General features: G+C 44.2%; 1 protein-coding gene across 3 annotated transcripts in view; it reads left to right on the forward strand.

Moving 5' to 3' along the window:
• The window catches only part of RPTOR (regulatory associated protein of MTOR complex 1), a 1432785-nt gene that overhangs the window by 989961 nt on the left and 417662 nt on the right, over positions 1-25162 (forward strand). For all 3 annotated transcript variants that reach the window (XM_069199733.1, XM_069199735.1, XM_069199734.1), the window contains exons 13-17: positions 2959-3069; positions 3314-3388; positions 12725-12790; positions 13820-14011; positions 23913-24053. In XM_069199733.1, the coding sequence (XP_069055834.1) occupies positions 2959-3069; positions 3314-3388; positions 12725-12790; positions 13820-14011; positions 23913-24053 (585 nt within the window). The remainder of the gene's footprint in view (positions 1-2958; positions 3070-3313; positions 3389-12724; positions 12791-13819; positions 14012-23912; positions 24054-25162) is intronic.

A 25162-nucleotide genomic window follows, 5' to 3' on the forward strand; every position in this document is an offset into this window, starting at 1 on the left:
CCGGAGATTTTCATGATGCTTATTTCAACATCCCAGTTGCAAAGAATCATTGTTGAGAATGAACATTAGCAGTACAAGGTACTCCCATTCAGCCTCAAATCTGCACAAAGAACTTTGACTGTGGTGGCTGTACACCTGAGAAGTCAGAAGATTTGACTCTATCCATCTTTTGACGACTGGCTGATCAAAGCCTCAATGTCACAGAGGCTTTACAGCATTTCCAGCTCACAGTCACTGCCCTGAATTGTCTGGGGTTACATATTTATCATGAAAAGCCAACATCTATCCCTGTGCAGTTCATACACCACCTGGGAGTGGAATATGGCACCCAGAGTGGAAAGGTGTTTCCTTGGGAGGAGAGACTATTATCTAGCTATCTGAACTGTTGAAATCTTCTGAAAAGGAGCCATGCGACAGCAAGACTGATTTAATCCCTTCTGGGTCAAGGGCAGATTGCATTTTCTTAGTTACAAATGCTTGCCTTCATATGAGTCTTTTACGGAATGTCTAGAACACCAGTGGTGCCAATGCACAGACAGATAGTAGGAAGAACCTACCATGTGTCCTCTTGCATCTCAGTCCCTCCGATGGTGTTGCCACTCACAAAACCAACTTTTTAGAATAGTGTTCCATGAAGAAGCCCCAATTCAGACAATTGATCGGTTGAGGTGCTCAAATGGATCATCTGCAGAGTGAACGAAAATTGTCTTCCAAACAAATGTCTTATATCAGCCTTCTGGAACTGAGGGCTCTATATCGCTAAAGGTATTTCTTCCTGCTTTCAAGACACTTTTTGTTCAGACATACAATACAATATCAATGCATTTTTTGAACAAGCAAAGGGGAACGCAATCCAAAGTGCTGTCCTAGGAAGCTCACTACATCTGGAAGTGGTTGATTGCCAGGAGCAGCTTTTGATTTTTCAAGCATACAGAATGCTTATGCTGCTTCTGTGGGAAGGACATTTAAAATCATGAGTGGGTTCTAAATTATTCTCTGCTACATGACATCTTCTGTGACTGTGATCAACCTCAATTGGATCTCTTTGTAAGCACAGGCGACAATAAATGCCCAGAATTAGTCTTCAATTTCTACCAACCGGGGACGAACGAGAATGCTCGGTGGATCAACTGGTCCTGAAAAAGTTCTCTAGTCCTTTCCACTAGTTTCCATACCACCAGCAGAGCAAGGTTGATTCTAATAGTGCAAGCGTGGTCATTGACAGAACTCCTTCAGTTGTCTGAGTTTCCACCAAGGAGGTTGCTGTGCATGTTGGAACTCCTTCGCAAGATTGTGAGCCAGAATCGCCATTCCAATTTATGATCTTTAAATTTGGCAGCTTGGCTCTTGAACTACTTCTATATGGACAATTAACAATATGGACACTTGAGCCTCCTGCAGGAGAGTATATACATTCTAATAGAACCCTAACAACAATCCTATAGAGCTTCACATGCCTTCAGTTGGAAGAGCTTTTTCATTTGATGCCTGCAAAAGAACTTTAATCCCACTACCTGTCAAGAAGAAGCACTATTACCATTTCTTCATTTGTCTAGGGCCTAGACTCTAGGCCATGCTTGCTATTATCTGCATTTAAAGTCCATTTGGCAGCTATTTTGTGCCTATAGTAAATGTCTTTCAAAACATTTTTTTTAAGAATCTAGGTAGTTAATAACTTTCTTGAAAGAATTAAAAATGATTTTCCACTGTTAAGGGAAAATCGAATATTGTTGTCTCGTGGCACATGGACGCTCCATTTGAGCCAATTCACAATGCTGCTGTTCAGCATCTATTGTATAAAGCTGCTGTCTTTGAGCTAAAACATCTTTTCAGAAATTGTATTCCAATGGGCCTTAGACAGTATTTCATAGTGGTTGTGCAGACTCATTTGAGTTTTCTCCCAAAGAGATCTATGATTTGTTCCTCAACTAATCTATTTATCTTCCTTTTTTTTTCAAAATCCTACTTGCCTAGCTGAACGAATTCTCCATACTTTAGATGTGAAGGGAGTGCGTGCAGTTTATTTGGACAATTGGGACCCTTAATCTTATTGCAATATGAAACTCTGACTGGTAAACCAAAAGCTCACACTACCAGACGTAAAGCAGTTACTTCTGCTTTGTTGAGAAATATCTCCATTGTGTATATTTGTAAGCCAGTTACCTGGAGATAAGTGCATGTACAAGCCGTTAATGTTTTGATTCAGAATCCAAAGCAGATAACCAAGTATGGCAAGCCTCCTTGAGAAACTCCTTTGTATAATTCATTTTTTTGTTTTTTCCTCTTCAACTGTGTTTGGTATGCATGGGTTTGCTATTCTTTTCCATGTTTGATTATAAGTGAAGATCCACTGAGGGAGAAGGAATGTTTGGATACCTGTAATCCTTGTTCTCCTTAAAGGGAATTTTCCACTGTAATCAGAAACATTTCTCTCTCCCTTTTTCTCACGTTCCCTCCCTCCTAACAAAAGATGGAAACAAAATATATATATATATGTATATTCTTTTAAAAAGTGCTCTGGGATCATACTCATGGGCAGGGTTATTCATTGTTTAGGATTTCTCCCGAAATTCCCCTGAAGGAGAACTAGGAATATAGGTAAGTAACCATCCCTTCCTTTGTTCCCCTTCTGTTAGCTACAAATATGTACACAAATTGCCCATGCTTGTTTTACAATCCCTGTCCCCTAAACCTTGCCTTGAGGTCCTATGTGTACCCTCAGTTCACCTTCCCCAAACCATAACTAATTACATATACCTCTCACCCCATTGCCTTCTCATGAACCCCTGTAGTTACCCATGATGCACACTGAAGTGATATGTTGCCTCTTCTACCCCTAATGTCCATGGTGCACACTTATAATCGGTCTCTACTTCTCAGAGCAGAGTGGGCAAATTGATGGTGTGCGCCATATTCCTAGTGTCTCATTGTTTGTATGCTTTCTCTCACCATCTGCAGGCACTGTCGGTTGGGATATTCCCCTATGTGCTGAAACTGCTGCAGAGCTCTGCGCGTGAGCTGAGGCCACTGTTAGTCTTCATCTGGGCCAAGATCCTGGCGGTGGACAGTGTAAGTGCTAGGGAATCTCACACCAAACCATGGTTAGGTGTAGGGCATTGTTTAGGGTGGCTAGGGAATATTGCAGGAGAAGGTGGGGTCATTCATAAGAATCCAGAGGTATAGTGCATGTTCAAGGGAATTGGGCAGAGATTAAGAGGGAGAAGGATGTTAGACTAAATGGATGAAAGAGGACAGTAAGTGAGCAGGCAAAAACTACAGGTAGAGGACTTACTCACTGCTTTTCACTTTACAGTCATGCCAGGCAGATCTCGTGAAGGACAGCGGGCACAAGTACTTCCTGTCTGTACTGGCAGACCCCTACATGCCGGTAAGTGCTGACTGCTGGTAGATGGTAAACTGGTTTATTGATGCATTGAGGGCTAGAGAGGGGCTCACAGAACATTGTGTGACCAAAGGCTCTTCATACAAAAATAACTTGAAAACTTCTGCCTCCAACACTAGATGGTACTAGTGTGCAGAGCATGTTTTTTCACAACCCTACAAACTATGAGCAGATGGTTACAGAGTAAGTAACATTTTCCTACTGCTGCGATCTTAGTTTCTCACTGCCCAAAACATGGGCCCATTCTCCAACACAGTCACTCTTAAAAGATAACAGGCCTGGTTTAGGGTCAATCATGTGTTAGGCTATCACTATATCATGCTAAAACCCTTCCATAGGCACTGGCCCAAGGAAACTCCATACTACGCCATTGTTCTGTTTTCTCCTGTGCACAGAGCAACTGCAGGTGACTGTGGATTGACCGAACCTCACCTTTAAAGTGTTGCAATGCATCTGCCTCAGGGTAGTGAAATGAGGAGACAGGTGAGGTGGAGAACTGTTATTCGATAACATAGTGTAGATGAAAGGGTGTCTGATTAAGGTCCTGCACTCCCTTCCATTTTCATGCCACAACCTCAGTAAAGTTACTCTCCTGCTTTTCATCAGAGTCATAACAAAGCCAAAAAGTTCTGAGTTTGCAAATGACACACATGCACACACATTAGATTAGACAAAGTCCTAACTATCTTGTGCAGTTGTCTTTTATCTCATTGTCCTCCCTCCCACCTTGGTTTGTTCTATGGAAGCAGTGATAGTTTAGAATGTTGGAGTTTTCAGTCAGTGCTTGAGAGAGTGCTAGTGGATTCCTTACTTCTAGAAATATAAATATCTGTAAATCCATATCTATCTGTCTATCTATCTATCTATCTATCTATCTATCTATCTATCTATCTATCTATCTATCTATCTCTATTTCTATCTATCCATCTACCTATCTATCCATATACACACATACATATATTACGAACTGCCGATAACCAGTAGATAGTTATAGTTAAAACCAGCTTTTCCCGTAGACAAAGCGTTTTTTGTTTTGCTAATAACTTTGGCGCAGTTTGACGAACCTTCACAAATGTTTTAAAACTGGTTTGCCACTCGCTTTATGTGATGTGTGGAAAGTTTCAAGGTGATTTTGTCAAGAAGGGCAGAGACAAGAGGGGTGGGGTAAAACACTTTTCTCCCATGCAGTGTCAGTGGGGATTTTGCAATTTTTAGACACAGCTACAGCCTGGACCACTGAACAGAATGACACCAAATTTGGCAGAAACCTAGATCTTGGTCCAGAAAGAGCAATTTTTGTAATTTGGTGTAAATCTGTTTAGTTGTTTCGGAGTTATTAAAGGAAAACAAATATAGCTATCTAGCCACGCAGATCCTCGGCAATGCCCTGATTGGCTGGCCGCAACCTGAAAGGAAGGTTGTGGCCGCCATTTTGTTTCTTAGGCTTTGCCCCGTGGAGCTATAAATGGCAAATTACATAAGAAGCATGGAGGGGTGTCCGATGGACCCCTTATTGGCAAAATATTGGCCAAACAATTGTTTTTGGTCAATCCGCAGATCTGTTGCAGGGCTCAGCCCGACCCCCATTGTAAAATCACATAGGGTCCGGCGATCTGTGGGCCAATGAAAATAAAGACATGCTCCCAGTTAATTTACGTTACCAAACAAACATAGAAATACACTGAAAAAAAGCAAAGGTTACTGGGATGATATAGTTAGGGTTACATTTTACAGATGCAGAACCATAGAAATTTAACATTTATACATATACTTATCTGAAGAAATGATAACTCATGCCTTTAAGAAACTGTAACTCCACACCTCTGACCCAACCTACGCGGGAATGTGGTGTGTGTGCACTAAACATCAAGCAAAGGACTGTAAGATCTGTCACACTTTCCCATCCAAGACTCTGAGGGACAGAGAAGGAAACCTCTTTTATGGCTAGAGGTGAAGTCCAGTTCTTCAGGTGAGGACAGTGACAATGATTCAGGACCCCATAAAAGGTCAAGATCTGCTGACCAGGGGCATTCTGAGGAGAGCAGAAAGACTTCTAAGACTCACCATGAAGACCATTCAAAGGAGAAATAGGAGAAATCACATTTATTCTCCAATGAGTCAGCCCACTCGCAGCTGTCCAATTCATACTCTTTAAAAAAAAAAAAAAAGACTGCTTGTTATCGTTCTCCTTCCTCTGCACCGTTGACATCAAGAAAACCACCTCCAAAAGTCCAGTCGTCGACGATGCCATCTTCGACCACCACCTTAGCTATCATCAGCATTGTCTCTTCGACGGGACCATCATTGTCACTAATATCGCCAATGACAGCTAAACGGACACCAATATCGTTGATGACGATAGGTGGCACAGGTTATTCTGAAACTGTGGATTTGACATCATCACCAATGAAGAAAAAAACACAGTTCACGAAGGTGACGTTAGAACCATCGATGAAGACAGCTTCACCATCTGTATCTCATGTCGCATTCATCAACAAAGTTATCGTCAACTAAGCCATTGTCGATGACACCACCATCGATGAAGCCATCATCAATGACAACACCATCGACGACATCAGCTTCGACCGCCACATTACCATCGACGCCACTGACAACAAAAATATTGTCAATGACAGCTCTGTTGACTGTGTCACAGACTACACTATCTATGGTAAAAGAAGTACCAAGGCAATAATACACCATTGCTGCCACCACCTCAAATCCTGCTGATCCCTATGTTGCGATCAGAATTATCAAAGTAACAAGGTCTGCTTTGCATCCTGAGGACTTATCTCCAAGCAAGGTGTCTGCCTCACTGCCCAGCCGCCACTTGGACTGGGAAGAGTCTGAGTTAGAGGGGCCATTTGGAGACGCTCACAGTCCATCAGAATTACACGTCAAATATCAGGATGATGAAGATGAAGATGAATATGACCGGCAAGACTATGACTCTTATTATACTCCTCATGGCAGACAATATGAACCATTCCAGTATCAAGGACGACTTCGAGGTTACATGCATGGTTTGTAGGGGTGGTGGTGGCTGCCGAGTGTTGAGAGCCACCAGGAGCCGTCCCAGGTTGAGGATGAGTGTCCCAGGATGAGGATCTCGGTCTTCTCGGAGTTTGGTTTAAGGCAGCTCTCCTTCATCTAGGGGATGACTGCTTCCATCCCTTCTTGGAATTTATTCTTGGCCTTTGTGGGGTTTTTGGTCATGGAGATGATCAGCTCAGTGTCAGCGGTGTAGAAGACGATGTTCAGTCTGTAGTTTCTGATGATTGGGGCAAGCGGGGCCATGTCGATGTTGAACAGTGTGGGACTCAACAATGATCTTTGGGGTACTTCCTAGATGATCTCTGTACGTTCTGACAGGGGTGGAGGCATTCCCGGGATCCTGGGGGAATGCCCTTTAGATGCGATGGTCCGGGATCTTTGCATACTCATTTCCCCCTTTCCCGTTGATTCCCGGGTTCTCAGGAAAAGGAAGGCAGAACGTTGCCAGCTCATCTTACTAGCTCCTAGATGGCCCAGACAATACTGATTCACTGAGATGATCCTCTTGTCTGTGACCAAGCCCATTTCACCCTCCAAGAATGGAACACTACAGATGAAGAACCAAGGCCAGATATTGCATTCGGAACCAGCCTCTCTCCAGTTGCACACATGGCTCCTGAGTTCTGTGAATTCAGAAACATGAATATCGATTAAGAATGTAGAGGGATACTCTCCAGTATGTGAGCTGAAAATACAAACAAGACTTACAGGCTGAAGTGGAAGAGATTCTGTGCTTGGTGGCAACAAAACAATTTACATCCATTCAAGGCTTCAGATGAACAAATCATGCCTTATCTCCTCTCGCTCGCCAAATCCGTACTCATCTTTGCTTCCGTGAAAGTCCACCTGGCAGCAGATACCGGCGTTCTGCGAATACGATTTCCCTTTGTTGTGCCAGGCTCATCAAACGGTTCATGAAAGGGTTATTTCATACTTTCCCTCCTGTGCGCCCACCTCCTCCGGATTGGCATCTCAACATTGTCCTTGCTCAGCTTATGAAATCTCCATTCGAGCTAATACATAAAGCTGAGCTAAAATTTCTCAAATGGAAGATTGCTACTTTTCTTTCTCTCACCTCTACCAGAAGAGTCAGTGACAAACAGGCTTTTATGATCCAGGAACCTTTCCTGCATTTCACAGATGACTTTGTGCTTCTCAGAACAAATCCAAAATACATACCAAAGGTTCCATCTCAGTTCCATCTCAACAAACCCATCATCCTGCGGGCATTCTTTCCAAACCCAACTACACCAGCTGAAAGAGCTCTACATTCACGTTACATTAAACAATGTCTGAAGTTTTATCTCCACAGCACTAGGTGGCTCCGTAAAGCAGATCAATTATTAGTCTCCTACAGTTAAGGATGTAAGGGGAGCTCCTATGAGGAAACCAACAATAGCACTGTGGATTTCAGCGACTGTTCAGCTCTGCCACTCTAAAGCTAGCAAACCACTGACCAAGAAACCTAAGGCACATTCCATGAGGGCCGTGTCAACCTCCACTGCTCTTTTTGCTGGCTTATCATAGGGTAAGATATGCTGGGCTGCGACATGGAAGACTACCCTTTCCTTCCCTTAGCGCTACTGCCTGGAGTCGGCACAACCCAGAGATTCGGCAGTAGGACAGGCGGTGCTGTGCCATCTATTTCAGTAAGGTGAGCCTAATTTTAAATGTAAACTGCTATCATGTTCTCTAATGCTTGTTTTGCTTCTGTGGTTCAAAAGGGTATATGAAATATACTATGTATGCATAGTTATTGTATTGCTCCTAGAGACTCTTGTGAACTGTTTTTGTATTCATCCACTAAGGGTTGTAATACCTACTTTAAGTACTACTTGCCATTCTGATTTAAGCATGTGCATCTAGGAACGATCCAATACTAGATAAGAAAGCAAGTTATATGCCTGTAACTACAGTTATCCAGTATTGGTATCTTTCATAGATTCACATGTGACCCACCCTCCTCCCTTTTGAGGCTCACTTTTTACCTCAGTGTATACTTCACTCTTCTGCTCGAAACTCTAAGGCAAAGAGCCTCTCTTGGGAGTATTCTAGAGGGTGCTGGCGCCTGATTGGTCATAGGTCAAGTTTGGTTGCTTTTTTTTTTTTAAACGGACATATATAGGCTATTCAGTTGATGGCTGCTGCAATTATAGCCTACGTGATTCTTACATACTGCTTTTCTAAGGTACTGTGGTATTCCTACTTTGACTGTGAATAATTCAAGCATGTGAATCTATGAAAGATACCAATACTGCATAACTACAGTTACACGTAAGTAACTTGTTTTCTTCCAGGGTATACTACGGTGAATTGGGAATTTAACACCCTGATTCCCTGCACTCATTAGCTTAGATAAAGTCCAGTCTTCTGTTTAACTACCTACATAGTTAAATGGTGGAAACAGTTGTTATTTTGGTCAAAGACACAGCCTATTTAATTTGTCTGTGTTTCCATGCTTAAAGTATGCAGATGATCCATTGTAAGTGGAACGGCCTTCGTTGACCATTCATTCAACATACAAATAATCTAAGTGTGAACGCTGATGTTGATGTATTTAGGGCCCTCAGAGATGTTTCTCAACAGACCCTCAACGACGTATTCTACCCACAATGGTGTATGTTATCATCATGGGGGATCTTGTGGTTAGCATCATCGCGGGGTCTTTATTCACTTGAGTGAATATCTCCTCCTACCTGGAATTAGAGGCAGCAGACCTTGAGGATGCGTTCCGATGTAACACAATGTGGCTGAGTCACATGTGTTTTTCATAGTGAAAAAAAGCATCTAATAGTTGAACTGCTTCTCAAAATTTGTTGGCCTGAGAAAGAGCTTCAGACACATTTTCTTTTAACGTTATTGCAGAGAAAGTCACACAACTATGAAACACCTCTACAGCTATCGGAACCTGGTTATAAGTTCCACTAAAATGCTATTCTGTGGATCGAATTGTTGAGGTTGTGAAAAAAGGTATTTTTGGTGATTGAAAACTTGTGGTCCTTTTCATTACCATTCCCTCCTACATCTGCCACCCAAGAACTGTGTGACTACTTAGAAAATGCTGTTACCATAAGAGAAGTTTTAAAGAATGGTTTTCTCAAATGACTCTTCGCGAACTTGGGTAATTGTAATCCCATATCAAAGAGGTTCTCTGCAGAGATTGATGACACTATACAAGTATTGTCTCCTGGGTTCTCAGTGGTTGTATACGTCTCCCTGTGGAGGTTTGGTGATGGTTCCTTTGTGGGATCTTAGGCAGTCACGTTCATATACATGTGGTTTTAGATGCTGCTTAGTAACACGATCCCTTCAGCTCGGATGTCTCACATATAACTGCAATTGGCATCAGATTCCATTAAAGGGACCATCACCAAACTTTTCCGAGGAGGTGTATGCAACCACTGAGTATCCAGGAGTGAGTTCTTGTATAGTATTCTGAGGAGTCCTGAATCCTCTAAGCCGAAACGTGTTGACATTCCTGGTAAGAGGCTCCACCAGGTCTACTGAATGAAGTTGGAGTATTTAACATACTAAGAGAAAGACTCCAAAGAAATATTAGTCATATATTCTGTTTGGTGCACTCAAAGGGTGTGTCTTGGACTTGATATAATATTTGGACATCCACCCCTTCAAAACAGTTATACAAGGACTATAAAAATAATTGTGAAGCAAGTTTGGAGACACTTAATGCACTTTTGTTTGACCAATGAATTACATTTTGGAATAAATGTTTTTGGATAATGGCATTGTCGTATTCCCGTTTGTTAACACGGGCTATGACACAGGGGAAGTAACTTAAGGTACTAAAAGAATATGTTTAACAATACCAATTAGTATCACTATTGTTTTAGAAATTGATTAGCGTGAATCAATTCCTATGGAGAACCTCTGATACAGATTTTGCCAGAAGAGAAAGTATCAAGTAAGGATCAGTTTGTCACTTATTGTGATGACCTCCAGTTCGAAGTCAGACTTTCATAAGTTTCTGAAGGTAACTCCGAACAGTGTTGTTTACATAATAAGATATTTTTGAAGGCTGCAGTGCTACGGGTTCCACTAAAGATCGCTGCTCACTGAAACTTGCAAAGAAAGTGGCACCACACCTTTTAGCCACTTGAATGCCATCATTGGTTGTTTGCCTACTGTCAGCAAAGTCCAAAAGAGAATACATCTACTTTTTCCTATGTGCCTTTGCTGAAACAACATGCATAGCTTTCTAGAATTTATTGAATGTTAGACACTTCGCTCAGCTCCTGTTTCTGAGGTTTTGGAAACCGCTCCTAATACTCGCCCTCAGTGGTTTGCTCAGCATAACAAACCTGGATGAAATCTAAACAAGCTTTTTCTATGGAAGGAGGGAAGAGTTCATCAACACCATAATGTTAGATGATCTTTGAGACTGCTGGATTCAGAAGGGCTGAGGTGTTTATTTCTCCTGGACATCTCTGTGGCCTTTCGATAGAGTAGATCATACATTACACCCAGAAAATCTATCTCAAGTTGGTGTTCACTTGGCACTTCAGAGTAGAGCCACACATTTTCTGACTGGTCAGTGTAAGACAGTGACACTGCACAGTTTGAATAGTGACCAAGCTTAGAATGTGAGTTTGCTGAGTTCTCCATGTTTTTTTTGTGTTGTATTTTGTATTATTTGCCATACACAAACAAGTGCCACATGTCCAACTTCTGGGCGCCTCATAGACTAAACAAGCACTACAAAATAAAGCAGAACCTGCCAGCGGTCGCAGAGGACTTTCAGTTGTGTCTGCTGGTTCTGGTTTCATGGATATGTCTCGGCTGTTCTTAACATGTGCATGGGAACTGTGGCCAAACATGTCAGAAAGATCTACTTTAGTTTCTACATGAAAACCATGCGTTCATCCATTTGGATGAATACTGGGAAAGACCAGGCCAAAAGATGGAAAACGTGCATGTCTATAATGGGCATTGAATTAGCCACAACATGCTAAAACTAAATTCCACGAAAATGAGAAATTTTAGCCAACCAATCTGACAGATTATTTTACAGTGCAGCCTGTTTGCACATTGCCCTTTGCAACAGGTTTGGAACCTGAAAATAACTTCAGGAGCATATTTGTCTTGAAATCCTCAAGTGAGCCCAACTGAAAATCTCAAAGATGCGCCATCCCTTTAGTTTTTCTTTCTGGTGAAAGTAGCTGTTGCCTTTGTATCAATTTAACTTAATTTCTATATTAGTTTGTGCCTGAGCTCCATAAGCTAGGTATGCTGATTTTGCAGAGGAAGCAACACATTTCAAAAAACACGTTCAGCTGAGGCTCTGTGAATATAGTTAAGAGCACTTCGCTCCCTTCATTCAGTTATCATCTGAGCAGAATATGAATTCCATGTCACTGCATAAAGCGCACAATATGATGTAGGCTCAATCCCTCTGTATAAAGTAATTTTGTTTTATCTTAAGGGACTAATTAGATCCTCTAACTTTGACACAATATTAGTTTTACACTGCGGCCACCTTTCTAAATACTGCACAGGTGAGAAACAAACTCCCTGAGCTAATCATACATATTGATATGTATCTTCACTTTGGACGTGATCTGTGGCACTCCAGTACCCCAATCTCTGCATATTTTATGCTAACCGAGAACCTTATAAAATATGAATATAACATTGCAAGACTTGCTATAGATTCAGTAGGCAGGAAGAGAAGAGTCGTCTCCACAGTTATTTATGTAAGGTCGATCACCATAATCCCTCCTATCACCTCTTGCTTACTTTCAGACTCTTTAAATACCTGCTAATAAGGCCTTAGTGGTACGTGGTGGTCTGTCGTGCTTTCCCCTTGTTGTCATGTGTCGACCCATTACAGATGGATGCAGCAGAAAAACAACAGAAACGAAGTAGGAGTCAGTAAAATGCAAATAACACGTCAGTGGAAAGCGGATTGAAAACAATTAATCGTCAGGAGTGTAAACTGGGAGTCCCAGTAACACTGCCTGCTCCATTTTTCACTTCCATATATCATGTGGTGCCTACAAACTCATAATATGAAATCAGGGCAAAATATAAACATTGCAGACAAATGCCACGCTGCAAAAATATTCATATGAAAACCAGTACAAAAGCATTCTCACTCCAGAAGTGTTTCTCCTGTTTCCTTTTGGGGGCAGAGCACAGATTTGTGGTAAATGCCCAGTCAATGAAATCATTGAGTGTAATGTCGAGAATGGCGAGGAATGTTAATGGGAGACCGACTTCACTAACTAATGCACTGCTTTCCTCCCATAGGCCGAGCACCGCACTATGACTGCCTTCATCCTAGCTGTGATTGTCAATAACTACAATACTGGGCAGGTGAGTGTACACTTAGATGGTGAGCACCCGCTCCCGGGCTTTTCTTCAACAAACGTGTTTGGGTTCTGTTCTTTTACCTTCGCTGGTGTTTGACGAGTGCAGACACCTAACCACCCTCTGCATTACCTTCCTCCTTCCCGGCTGTAGTCGAGTGTTCTTCCTGTGGAGACCGCCCACAATGCAGTATGCAGCGGTGTTTGATCAGTTCCAAATGTTCTCTGTAATCTGCATCTACACCCCACTATCCTAGTTCTGACCCGAGTCTTTTCCTTACTTCGACTACCCAGTGAATCAATGCTTCTTCCTGAGCTAGCGAATTGTGCTGATCAGTGTTGTTTCCTAAGCTGCATGCTGAGTTATGCCTCCTTCGGAGCTGCATTTTTATTCGTGGTCGTCCATGACCTATGCAGTGCTCCTCTCTGAACTTTTCCAATTCTGTAACCATCCTTAAGCAGTGTGGCGAAACAAGCCTTCCTGGTTTTGAGGCCCCTCTTCTGCTGGCTGGTAAGTTACGCCTTTGCATGAGCTGCACACTATGGTGTTACCCATAATAGTTCAGTAAGGTGAGCATGGCATCTGCCTGGCCTGTCTTTTCTATTTCGCGAGCTAGCGCTATGAATCATTTCCCCACACTGTTATGTTGTGTCACTGTCTGGACTGTATGGCGAGCCTGACTCTCCCACAGGTGGGAGCCAACCTATCTGTGTGCTGTGTCTCTCCAGGCTCTGGTGTGAGTAATTCTTCTACCCGAGCCCCTGAATTGTGTAGTGTGGTTGCCCCTCTGTACACTGCATAGTGAGTGGTGGGCCCCATCCTTGATATGCCGTGAGGTAAAGTGCCCCTCCAAGAAATAGAGGTTGGTTTTACCCCATGCCACTGTGAGCTGTGTGTTCAGTGTGTATGCTCTCACTTTGTGTTGTACTCATGCCCCAGTCTGACCTACATTTTGCTCCTTCATGCCGCAACTCACCACCCCTCTCTGAATTGAGCTGTGTCCATACTTAAGCACGCAATTTTTTTTTTTTTTAGGAAGCATGTCTCCAGGGGAACCTAATTGCCATCTGCTTGGAGCAGCTCAACGACCCCCATCCCCTGCTCCGCCAGTGGGTTGCCATCTGTCTTGGGCGCATCTGGCAGAACTTCGACTCTGCACGGTGGTGCGGCGTGCGTGACAGCGCCCATGAGAAGCTGTACAGCCTGCTGTCCGACCCCATGCCTGAGGTACGTTTCCTTATCAGTATGTGGGGATTTAGGGTTTCCTCGACAAGCCAAAGGGGGACTTGAATGTCTGCTTCCATCGGCTGCACTATAGTCAGCTGCTCTCTAGCCAAGGGAGAACCTCTTCAAATCTACCATGTTGTTACCGAACTGCAGAGATAACAGAATTACTCACAGATAGCACATTTAAGCTGTCTCCAACTCAAACGATGTCACTTATCACTTGACAGTTTCCCTTTAAACACCACTATTTCACAATCCAGCTACAGTATATGTCTGCTGCCACAATTCAGCTGCCTCTCCCAACACTTGTTGATTGTATGCTTGCCTTTGAAATTGTATAGGGATCCACTGCCTTTTGGTAGGTTCACGCTATGCAGATACCCTATGCATACACATACTAAAATATATTATGCCAACTTGGTCTTTAATGTGTGACTGATCTGTACAAAAACCATCAGCTAAATTTAGAATACAAATTTTAACGTTTAAATGGCTGATAAATAACTTAGGTTCTACAAATAAGGCACTTAAGGACCATTTCTCCTTAAAATTATGTGATGGGCAGCTGTAAGTAAGAGAGATCATAGGGGTAGTAAGAAGGTAATGTCGCATTCGAGCATTTCAGTTTGTTTGTTGGTGACCTTGATTACACTGGTTCTCACTGTGGAGAACCAGTGTTTTTTAAATGGTTGCTTACACTTTTGCTATGTTCCTTGAAGTGCTAACTAGAAAAATGTCCCTGTGTGTTATGAAATAGGCAAACATTGGCAGCGGTGTACAAGGGGTAGGCATGATGCCCATAAGGGGTTCCAAATTGGTGTCTTTTACACTATGTTTTACTTTCACACCCTTTTGTTTTTCATCGTTCATGGTTGTTAATCCCTATTACACCCAGAAAAAGTGATTTGTAGATGGGAGCCAATTGTTTATCAGGGGCTTATTGGCCTTTTTATGCAGCCATTTATATTGTTGGCTGATTTCTCCCAACTGTTTATGTTGCATGACCAACGGTCACATCCAGTAGTCTTTTTCCGTTTGTGCTCCTATGGCTGTAACTATGCTAATGCTTTATTGCTCTAGGTATAGCTCATTTCTCTCTTCATTGAGTTCCCAACATTCAGTATATTGACATTCCTTCTGTTCTGAATTAGTTCTTTTAATGTATTGTTTACATCTCGTATCTTGTGCTTTTGCCTTTGCAAAATGTGCTTTGTTTTTTCTATTTTCATCTTAACCAACTTGGTCCAGCTCGCTCAGTTCCTTTTCTTTGTTGGTAGGTCTTCTGAGGCTTTAAGCTGCGGTTTAATTCAGTTGCACCTCAGTCTGTGGTTGGAACTCTGGCCACAAAACTAGCAACAGGAACTGATGGACGTAGGCTGACCGTTCTTCCTAACATACATGATTTAAATGTCAAAACGTATCAGGCCTCAAAACATGGAGATTGACCACAATTAACAGATGAACCAACCTGCATAAAACCCTGGCAATTGCTTTGATAGAATTTATTGGACAAAATCTTTTGGCCTTGAGAGCGCTTACAGTCATAGGTGTCCAGGGTGAAACTAATGTACAGTGATTTCAGCAATTGATAATTTCACTCAAGAATAAAAAGGCAGTGTATTATGATTGAATTCATGAAGTTGGTATCTTCTTTCAGAATTTTAAGTAGCGTTCAATGTAATATTACTTAATTGTTGGTAATTCAAACATTTCTGTACGGGTAAAATAATTGAGTAGTTCCACTGTCATCTTGAAAGGCCCCATCCTTCCCTCTTTTCAATCTATGATTGATTGTACATTCTTCCCCTGGCTCAGAACTGAGCTCTTTCTTATCTGGTCTCTGAGTCAGTTAATGTAGTCTGCTTGTCTGCCTTATGGAGATTGCTTGAGGTTTTTTCTTCAAACGACTGAAATTGAATTGAAACTGAAACATGATTTATAAAACACAACTTATACTCAAACACAGCTTCAAAGCACTTCATATTTAAAAAAGGTAGTGAAGAATTAATTTTTTGCAAAGAGCCATGTTTTCGGGTTCTTAGTGAACCTTGCTTTGTTAGATTCAAGTGTTTGGTTCTTACAACTAGTGTTGAACCTCCACCTCGCTGAGTGGTGCACTATTTAAGGGAGCAAGACTTATTAAGAGTGAGAAGATTTGAGTAGTCTAGCAGATGTGTGATATCTGAATAATTTCTGTAGGATAAATGAGCCCAATTGAAAGACAGCCCTGTGTATATAAGCCAAGTTCCTAAATTGAAATCTCTTATGTGTAGTTAGCCAACACAGTTCAGTTAGTTTTGAAGACACCAAACAGTGTCTGAGTAGATGGAGGAGGAGCCTGACCGCTGAATTCTGCACCTGCTGAAGTTTATTGGTGATTTATTTTTATGAAGGCCATGGTATAAAGAATTTGGGTAGTCCAGCTGAGTTGTTACTAAAGCATGAATTACAGTCTTTCTAACCTTGAGAGGAAGATTTAACACCTTGCTCAGAACTTTAAATTGAAATAAGTAGATGAAACTGACAGGATCTGCTGTTTATAGGAGAGCTGAAAATCAAACTTCACACCCACTTTCTTAACGACTTCAACTGGAGAAGGAGGTGGCCAGAGTTCTGACGGCCCCCAGAAATCACTCCTAAGATGTTAAATTTTCCCAACAATCATCAAATCAGATGTATCCTTTTTAGGCTTTAGGTGACTTTCATTCATCCAAGAAGCAACTGAGAGAAGACATTGCCTAAGCCTATCCTGGCCTGAAATCGTGTTAGTTAATTATACAAAAACTGTTTCACAAATGCCACTGCGTGTTCTCGTAGGGATTTATATTTCCTAGGATATTTGCCTTTGCATTAAGGTCCTGGCAAATCTGTCTGTAGATCTCATTTCCTCAAGGTGTTGTGCTGAGATCACTTGCAGTTTATGTAGCAGGGTCATTAGGCCAATTGAAAAGTGAAATTCTTTGTCAAGAGTGGCTGGTCACAAAGGTTTCTAATACTTTTCACTGGCAAAGTCACCAGCTTGAGGTCTAATGAATCATGGCAAGGCAGCCATCTATATCAGAAGCAAACCTTCTGCTAGTCGATGGAGCCTTTGATTGCTTGGTTGGATTTGTATAATTCTACTTGTTATGATAGTGAAGACTGGGTTGTTGCGAAGAGGACATGTTGCCTTTCTCACTTTTGCTTATTTTTAGGATTTTTCAAGGGCCGACTGATTGGAGTTCTGATGTGGTGAAGAGACAAATTATTTTCTTTTTTTAAAAAAACCAAAACATTATATTGATTTTACAACTCAGAAGAGAAGGAATGCATCAATCACGAAACAGGTTTACTATACAATAGCACATCATCAGACCGTGAAAAAGCATGGAAATTATCACAGGACACAAGTCACTAAAGCCACAGACAATATTGCAGCATAGCATATCCCATTCATCATAATGAATCATTGAGTGTCCACCCCCATAATCCTTCACCCCCATTAGTAGCACATTAGTTGCCCAGGGTCTGCTGGAGTATGGCTCTAGCTGTATCCCTCTGTACTCTGCCCAGTCTTTCCAGATCTTAAAGTGTTTCTGGAAGCAGCCCCGGGACAAGTATGTCAGATGTTCCATTCCCATGCATTGGTACATGCTCTTGGCCCATGCCTCCACCGGGAAAGCTTCTGTCACCTTCCAGGCCCTAGCAAAGTCTCTTTTAGTGACCATTAGTCCCAATCAAGGGAGTGCCCTCTAGCAGTGTGTTCACCCCAGATTATCTGTGATATGAAGAAGAATGAATTTGGGGTCTCGGGTAATGTCCCAACCCGGAACCCTCTTGAGTTGCCCCAGTACCCCCCTCTAAAAGCAGGTCAGCAATGCCAAAACGTGTGCGGTAGGTCTCCCTGTGGGTCGTTACATCACAGGCAGTGTCTTGTGGGGATCAGGCCCATGCGATGGAGCCTGGATCTGGTAAAATAAACCCTGTGAAGTACTTTCAGCTGTATTAATCGAAATTGGGAGGCTGTAACCACCCCACTGGGGGCTTCCCCACCTCCCTCCAGTCTCCATTGTCCAAAGTAGCCAACTGCTCCTCCTGCACCCTCCAGAACCCCACAATCGGGCCTTTTAAGATGTGCAATAACATTTTGTATACGTCTGACAGTTTATACTGCTTGAGGTTTGTGAGTAGGATCTTAGCCTCCATCGGGGAAAATTCAGGAGTGTCATCCTTCATTTGCGTATAAGGGGAAAAGAGTGTGACGGAGATATAAGTACTGGAAAAACTGGGTACGATGCATGTCGTACTCCTCCTGCAAGTTCCCATTATGAAGGAAGCACATCTTCCAAAGTCGAAATACCTATGGTATCCCAAGTGGTAAAGCCCAGGAGGGCTGCAACCTGTGCCAGTCGGGTGCCCTCCCACAATGGGGTCTCCAATGTGGGAAAGTCAGCCCATCCTAAGCTCTTCATGGACGTATTCCATATACCGAACACAACCAGTGTGGTGGATGGAAACACCGCAGAGGTACTCCCACGTACAGCAAATGTGGAAGCTCCCGGCTGCCCAGTACCCATCCCGCTGCTGCATACTCCCGGGCCCCAAAAGACACCAAACCACCATTCATTTATGATGAGCAAGTTTGCTGCCCAGTAGTAGAGGAGCAAGTCATGAGTAGCTATCCCCCGTCAACTGCCTATGTACAGCATTTCCTCAAAGCAATACGGGGCACGCCACTACCCCACAGCAGTAATCTGATTTATGCGTTGACATTACTGAAGAAAGTTTAGCGATCTATAATGGGTGGCTTTGTAACAGTAGATGTTGCAAGGAGATCATTTTAAAAATTGTCGAGCGTCCCAACAGCAACAACGGAATAGTGGACCAGAACTTAACTTCCTGTCCAAGACCAGCTAACTGAGGCTCCAGGTTCCAGTGAAAGGATCGGGTCGCGTCTTCTGTTACATAGATCCCCGAGTATTTGAAAGCAAGGGGGAGGATTGGTATCCCTGCTGCTTAAGACATCTCTCTCGGGCAGGGAGCAATGAAATAAATCGCAGATTTGTGGGCATTCATCTGAAACTCCGAGTAAGATCCGAAGATATTCAAGATCTGGAGTGCCTTGGGGCCTGATACGTCTAGATCATCTAGAAACAAAGAAGTTGTCGGAGTTAAGCGAGATTCTGTCACCAACCTCCTTGAACAACTGGAAGCCCTGAAGAAGTACGTTGGCCCTCACCCATGCCACCAGTGGTTCTGTCACCATTACAAAAAGCAAGAGTGAGAGAGGACTGCCCTGACGGATGCACCCTGCCACCAGGAACCACTCCAATGCCACACCCTCAACCTGCACCCTGGCCACCATATCAGTGTAGAGAAGGTGCACATATCATACAAACCTCAGGCCAAATCTAATCCAAGTTAGAAGGGCAAACACAAACGCCAAATCCACTGAGTCAAAATCTTTGCAAAAATCAATCGAAAGGAGTGCTGCATGTCCCCAAAAGGCCTTACTCAGGGCAGTTACATTATGAATTCTTCAGAGGTTATGTTAGGTAGCCCGGTGAGGCATAAACCCAGACTGGTCGAGGTGCACTAGGCGGGTAATGACTCCTGCAAAATGGGTAGCGAGCATTTTGGCCCATATTTTCGCCTCCGAGTTGAGAAGCACGATTGGCCTGAAATCCTCACAATGCATACCCGCCGTGCCCGGCTTTGGCAACACTACAATCCCAGCAGTTCGAAGGTCTGGGGGCAGTTCACCTCTCCCCAAGGCCTCCTGGAAGGTCTTCAATAGAAGCGGACCGGTCTGTGGCCACGGTAGGTGTCATATCTCAGCCGGGAAGCCATTAGGACTTGGCGCCTTACCCGCGCGTAGCTGGGCCAAGGCTTCACACAGCTCCTGACAAGTAACGTCGGCCTCCAGCTCCTCACTCTCCTCAGGGTTTAAGAGCAGCATGGGCAGGCCTGATAAGAGTTGAGATATGTTTTCACGGGGACTGAAGGGTCCATGCTATACACCGAACGGTAGTAAGCTGCAAAGGCTCCTGCAATGGGCTTGCTCCGAATTATCTGCCAGTAAGTAAGCCACGGGGGCTCCCACCTCTCTTGGAGTTCACATCAAGTGCTGTGTCTTGTTTGCCTTATCGCCCCACTGGTAGACTGTACTACGGATGGCCAGCCATGCCTCTCTCGCCTCCTGCGTAAGCTCCTGGTGGAGCACGGTTTGAGTGTGTAACGAGTCTTGGAAGTAGAATTCCTGCTGTGTTTTCAAGTATTGGCTCTCTAAGTTAAGTACACGGATTTTGAGGTCCCCCACTTTCCGCTGGGCCCTGTCTTGCTTATCCTTAGAATAACTAATAAGACGCCCCCAACCGTAGCCTTCTGAGCCTCCCAGAGGGTAATGCAAGAAGTCACAGATCCCCTTTTGTCATCTAGGAATAGCTGGCAGGCCTGTTAGCACAGCTCCTGAAGTCTTCTTTTTGTAGGCACTAGCGGTCGAGGAGCCATCTGGATCCTGCCCTCCTAGGGCCCCAATTCAGCTCTATCACAGCCGACGAGTGGTCTGAGAGTCCCTGGGCCAACAGTCTTAAATTGCAAACCTGATGGCTCTCCCTATCATGCATAAAAAATAATCCAATCGAGAAAAGAAGCAATGTGCTCCCAAGTATAAGGTATATCCCCTCACACTGGGATTATGTGCCCTCCACACATCAGTCAGGTTCCATTTGTGTGCAAAGGTCGCCAGTAGCGTGGGTCCTCGGCCAGACCCGCAGTAGTCAAGGAGCGGTCAAGGCCCGCATCACACACCCCATTAAAGTCCCCCCCATTAAAGTCCACTCATCACCCATGGTGCCTCCAACAAGCCCCTAATAAGGTCCCCAAGCTTGACCAGGAAGTCCGAGGGGGGGGCATAAACGCATATCAGCGAGGGGGTAACCATACTGCCACATATCGGCCCCAGCCATTGTTCCATACCATGGAAACCACAAAGGGAACACATCTCCGAATCAGAACGGCCTTACCCCAAGAATCCCAATGAAAGCCGGAGTGGTATACCTGATTGAATTCTTTACAACCCAAAAATGGGCACTTATTGCCCAAGAGGTTGGTCTCTTGTAGCAGTGCTCTGTCTGCGTTTGTCCACAGTGCCGCCTTAATCACCACCCCTCTTTTGAGTTCATCTAACATCTCGTTAATGTTCCAGGATAGCATTGTAAGCATGTTCAAGACTACATGCCCTGCTAAGTGTCCCTTCAAGGAATGATGTCAGCCATGTCCCAAGTGTAGTTGTGTGCTGTGTATAAGGATTTTGTGTAGCCTGCATATAGCCGCGCTCAGTGTCTCCACCTGAAATGGAAATATAACCAAAAACAATTCCTCAACCCCCTCCCACGACTCCCCCCACCATACTTTGTGAACTGGAAGTACTTGTACCACATCTGGGGAGTCAAAAAAGAATGTCTTGCCATGGAGCATAAACTTCAAGCTAGCCAGAAATAGAAGCATGTAGTTAATCCATGGTCCTTAGTGTTTGTTTGACTTCTTGAAAGGAATGGCAGCATTGTTGTACTTTCAAGGTATAGTCTGCGAATATCACAACCGGGTAAGACTGGTATGTCAGTTGGCCGACCTTGTGTGCAGTCCTGAGGACAGCGTCCATATCAGCATGATTGAGGACACGCATAATAAATGGTCTGGGTGGGGGCGTCCACAGTGGGTCTAGCCAGTAGCGCTTTGTGAACCCACTCCACAATGAAGCAGCTCAATACTTCCTCTTTGGAGACCCTGCTGGACAGCTAGTCCCACATGAATTTCATTGTCGTGGAGCCTTCCTCTCCTTCAGGAATGCCCACCACACGGAGGTTTTTCATCACAATCTCCCTTCTGCGTCCTCCTCACAGTCCTTCAGCTGCCCCACCAGACGCTGCAGAGTGGCCAAGCAATCGCCATGTGACTTAACTGTATCTTCCGTATCTGACACCCTGCTCTCCACATCAGTGACTGTGTGTAGTGTTGCCTGATTTACCTTGAGTGCTCCCATCTTGTCCTCCAGCATAGACTTACGGTTTTGAATTGTGAGTAGGAGAGGAAAGGTCTGCGTATTGCCATCTCCCGAATCACTCGTGCTTCACTCTTGTGGGCAATACGTTTAGTATACTTATACATTTTCTGCTGAGAGGCTGCTGCTACCGCTGCCGGCTTATTCCCTAGCCATGCTGTAGTTTCAATGAGATAGGGACACCGGAGATCAGGGCTGATCCGAGAGCCAGACCACGCCTGCGGTCGAGCTCCAGCAGCACGAGCGAACACACAGTAAGTCCCCACCACATCCAGGGCAAGAGTGCACAGGGGCAGGGTCAAATCAGTGTCCAAGAGCTGATCAAGGCCCCAAAAATGACACCGCCCAAACCGCCACACCAGCAGTGAGTCCAAGGGGGCTTCCCTCGCAACACAGTCAATGGAAAAAAGCCTCCAAGCCTAGGAGTGCTCAGTCTGTCTCGGGGACCCACTGGGGCTGTCCACTCCCACTCCCAAAGAAGTCATGCAGCAGGGTGCCCCCCACCTTCACAGCTAGCCACCGTCTGAATAAGGGGGTATACTCAGTCGATCCGAGGGGCCCACTGGGGCCTTCGCCTCCCAATCTTAGTGGGATTTTGCTGTAGGGTGTGCCCCGCCTTCGCAGCTAGCCACCGTCCCAATAAGGGGCCCCTGGCATTCCACAGACAGAAGGACATGGCCAGTGGAAAAGGCCTCCAGGCTTAGGAATACTCAGTCCGTCCGAGGGGCACACTGGGACCTTTGCCTCCCAGTCTTAGGGGGGTCTTGCAGTAGGGTGGCCCCGCCATTCACAGCTCGCTGATGTCCAGGTAATGGCTCCCGTGGTACTCACCAGTATCAGGACTAGCGTAAAGGAGCTCCAAGAGCCACCAGTCCACAATTCGACTGCAACTCTGCCTCTCACCATCAGTCCTCTCTGCTCAACACACAGCGCCTCTCACCTCCAGGCCTTAGGGGCCTCCCCAGCACAGCTCCGTGACTGGGGTTGCCCTGCCTCCATCCACCTCAGCGCCCCTCTACACCTAGTCTGTGCCAAGGCAGTCGAAGGATGCTGACTTCAAGGGTGCCCCCGCCTTCTCTTCCTAACGTATCGACATCGGGCACCTCCGCTTTAGGAGACATTCACCACCGCAGCCCAGTTCTTCCCCACAACAGTCAGGCCGACTCAGGGCCCATCATCTGTTGTCTGCCCCCAGGCTGTCCGCACCTTGAAAACTGGTGTGGGTGAGGTCACTGCTCATCACAACTGCCGGAGGGCTCGACCCGGGTCAGATGACCCCAGGGAGCACCAGTAGGAGATGGATTGTCTGCTGGGCAAGCAGAGCTCCCTCACCGAGCGGCCGCCCGAACATTGGTTTCTCCTCTTTTTTTTTTTTTTCTTTCTTTTCTGGAATCAGTCTTTCCCACTGAATTGGTCTGCTTTGACTGATAAGTAGCAAAATCCATTAATGCTGTACCTCTTTCCTGAACACCTTAGGGATTGTGCTACAGAGGTTCTGATGTATGGAAGTAAATTAAGAAAGCCTTTCCTACTCATATTTATTGTGGTTGGTAGGTTTGGCAAATATAACTTATACAAGATTGGCACGTGCACCGCATATTTGTTCTAAGTGCAGATATTTATGTCCTATACAGACGAGCATGCCTAAGCACGTCTTTTACTTGTGCATATTCAGTATATATGTGCATGCGATGTGTGCATGCTGGTATTTAGTTTATTTTCTAAGTCATGAACTTGCAGTAAAAACACTATAGGTTTCCTACAGGTTTGCCTCATGTGTTGAGTCTCAGATCCTCATTTTTGGGGAGCTGTTCTGGTAATATAAGTTCTTTGAGGACTACTTTCTTGTTTCTTTTACAGGTACGCTGTGCAGCTGTCTTTGCTCTGGGTACATTTGTGGGCAACTCTGCTGAGCGAACGGACCACTCAACCACCATCGATCACAATGTGGCCATGATGCTGGCCCAACTAATCAATGATGGTAGCGCCATGGTCCGCAAGGTGGGTGAAATGCATGAAAATGGCTTTGGTAGACAGTTGCACAAAAGAGGATCCTTCTGACACTGCAAATCAACTGTAAGGGACCATAGATTGTACTCCTCAGCGGATACTGGTGAACTTTGAAAGTGGTGGTACAGAAATACCTTCTTCTAATTGGACTAAATCAGTGAAGGCAGAAAGCCCAACTTCTTTTAAGGGCGGTTTCTCCTGCACAAGAACATTTTGAATAAAACATGACAATTACAGTTCAGATTCTAAAGTGGTACTAATCACAGTCTAATACTTATGTGGTGTACCAGAGATCCTGCATCTTCCACTGGGGTTTTGGGATTCACACTTACCAGAAAAACACTGAACAAAAAATGGCGTTAAAATAGTGAAAGCATCAGCATGATTTCACCTAAAGTAGGAGATGGAGCTATATGTATTACAGTTCCTTAAGGAAAATCTGGATGTGCAAGGGAGCTGTTGTAATCAAAGCCTGGGGCCACTTTGATGAAGCTAAGCGATTTATTTGAAGAATCAACCAAAGTGCGGTAATCTACGGGCCAGCCAACTTCCTAATTATATCAAAGAGCCCACGAGAAAAGTAAGCAGAGATTGCAGAACCTCATAGAGTTCTGTGATAGAACTAAAACAGCGCATATGAATATGGTACCTCAAAGACACCCCATGTGGTGCAACAAACCTTGCAGAAAGATAGCAAAAGCAATGCTTTAGGTCATACTCATGCATAGTAATTAACCTCAATGGAGCTTTTCTTACCTGGGTGGTTCTGAACACTATAACAGAATTACATCCGCCTCCCTCTGGCCATTATCTCTAGCATCTTGTTTCTTGGTAGATTCACCTACTGCACATCTCTCCACTTCCATAAACACCCAACCAATTTGCTTTCAGCTCTCTATTTAACCTCAACATCAACCCTCTGCCTCCATTTTCATCTTCTGCTGCTCTTTTGTTTACCTCTTCTCTGGTACAAGGCCTCTCACTTTCTATTCAATCTCTGTCTGTTTTCTAACACAGAGCAACTTGTTTTCACTACCTTTACTCTATATTGGTCCTTTAAATTTGGAAAATCCAGCAAATGCCCTCCTTGATTTAACCCT

Source organism: Pleurodeles waltl, chromosome 7 (genome assembly GCF_031143425.1).
Source record: "Pleurodeles waltl isolate 20211129_DDA chromosome 7, aPleWal1.hap1.20221129, whole genome shotgun sequence".
In the NCBI taxonomy this organism is placed as follows: domain Eukaryota; kingdom Metazoa; phylum Chordata; class Amphibia; order Caudata; family Salamandridae; genus Pleurodeles; species Pleurodeles waltl.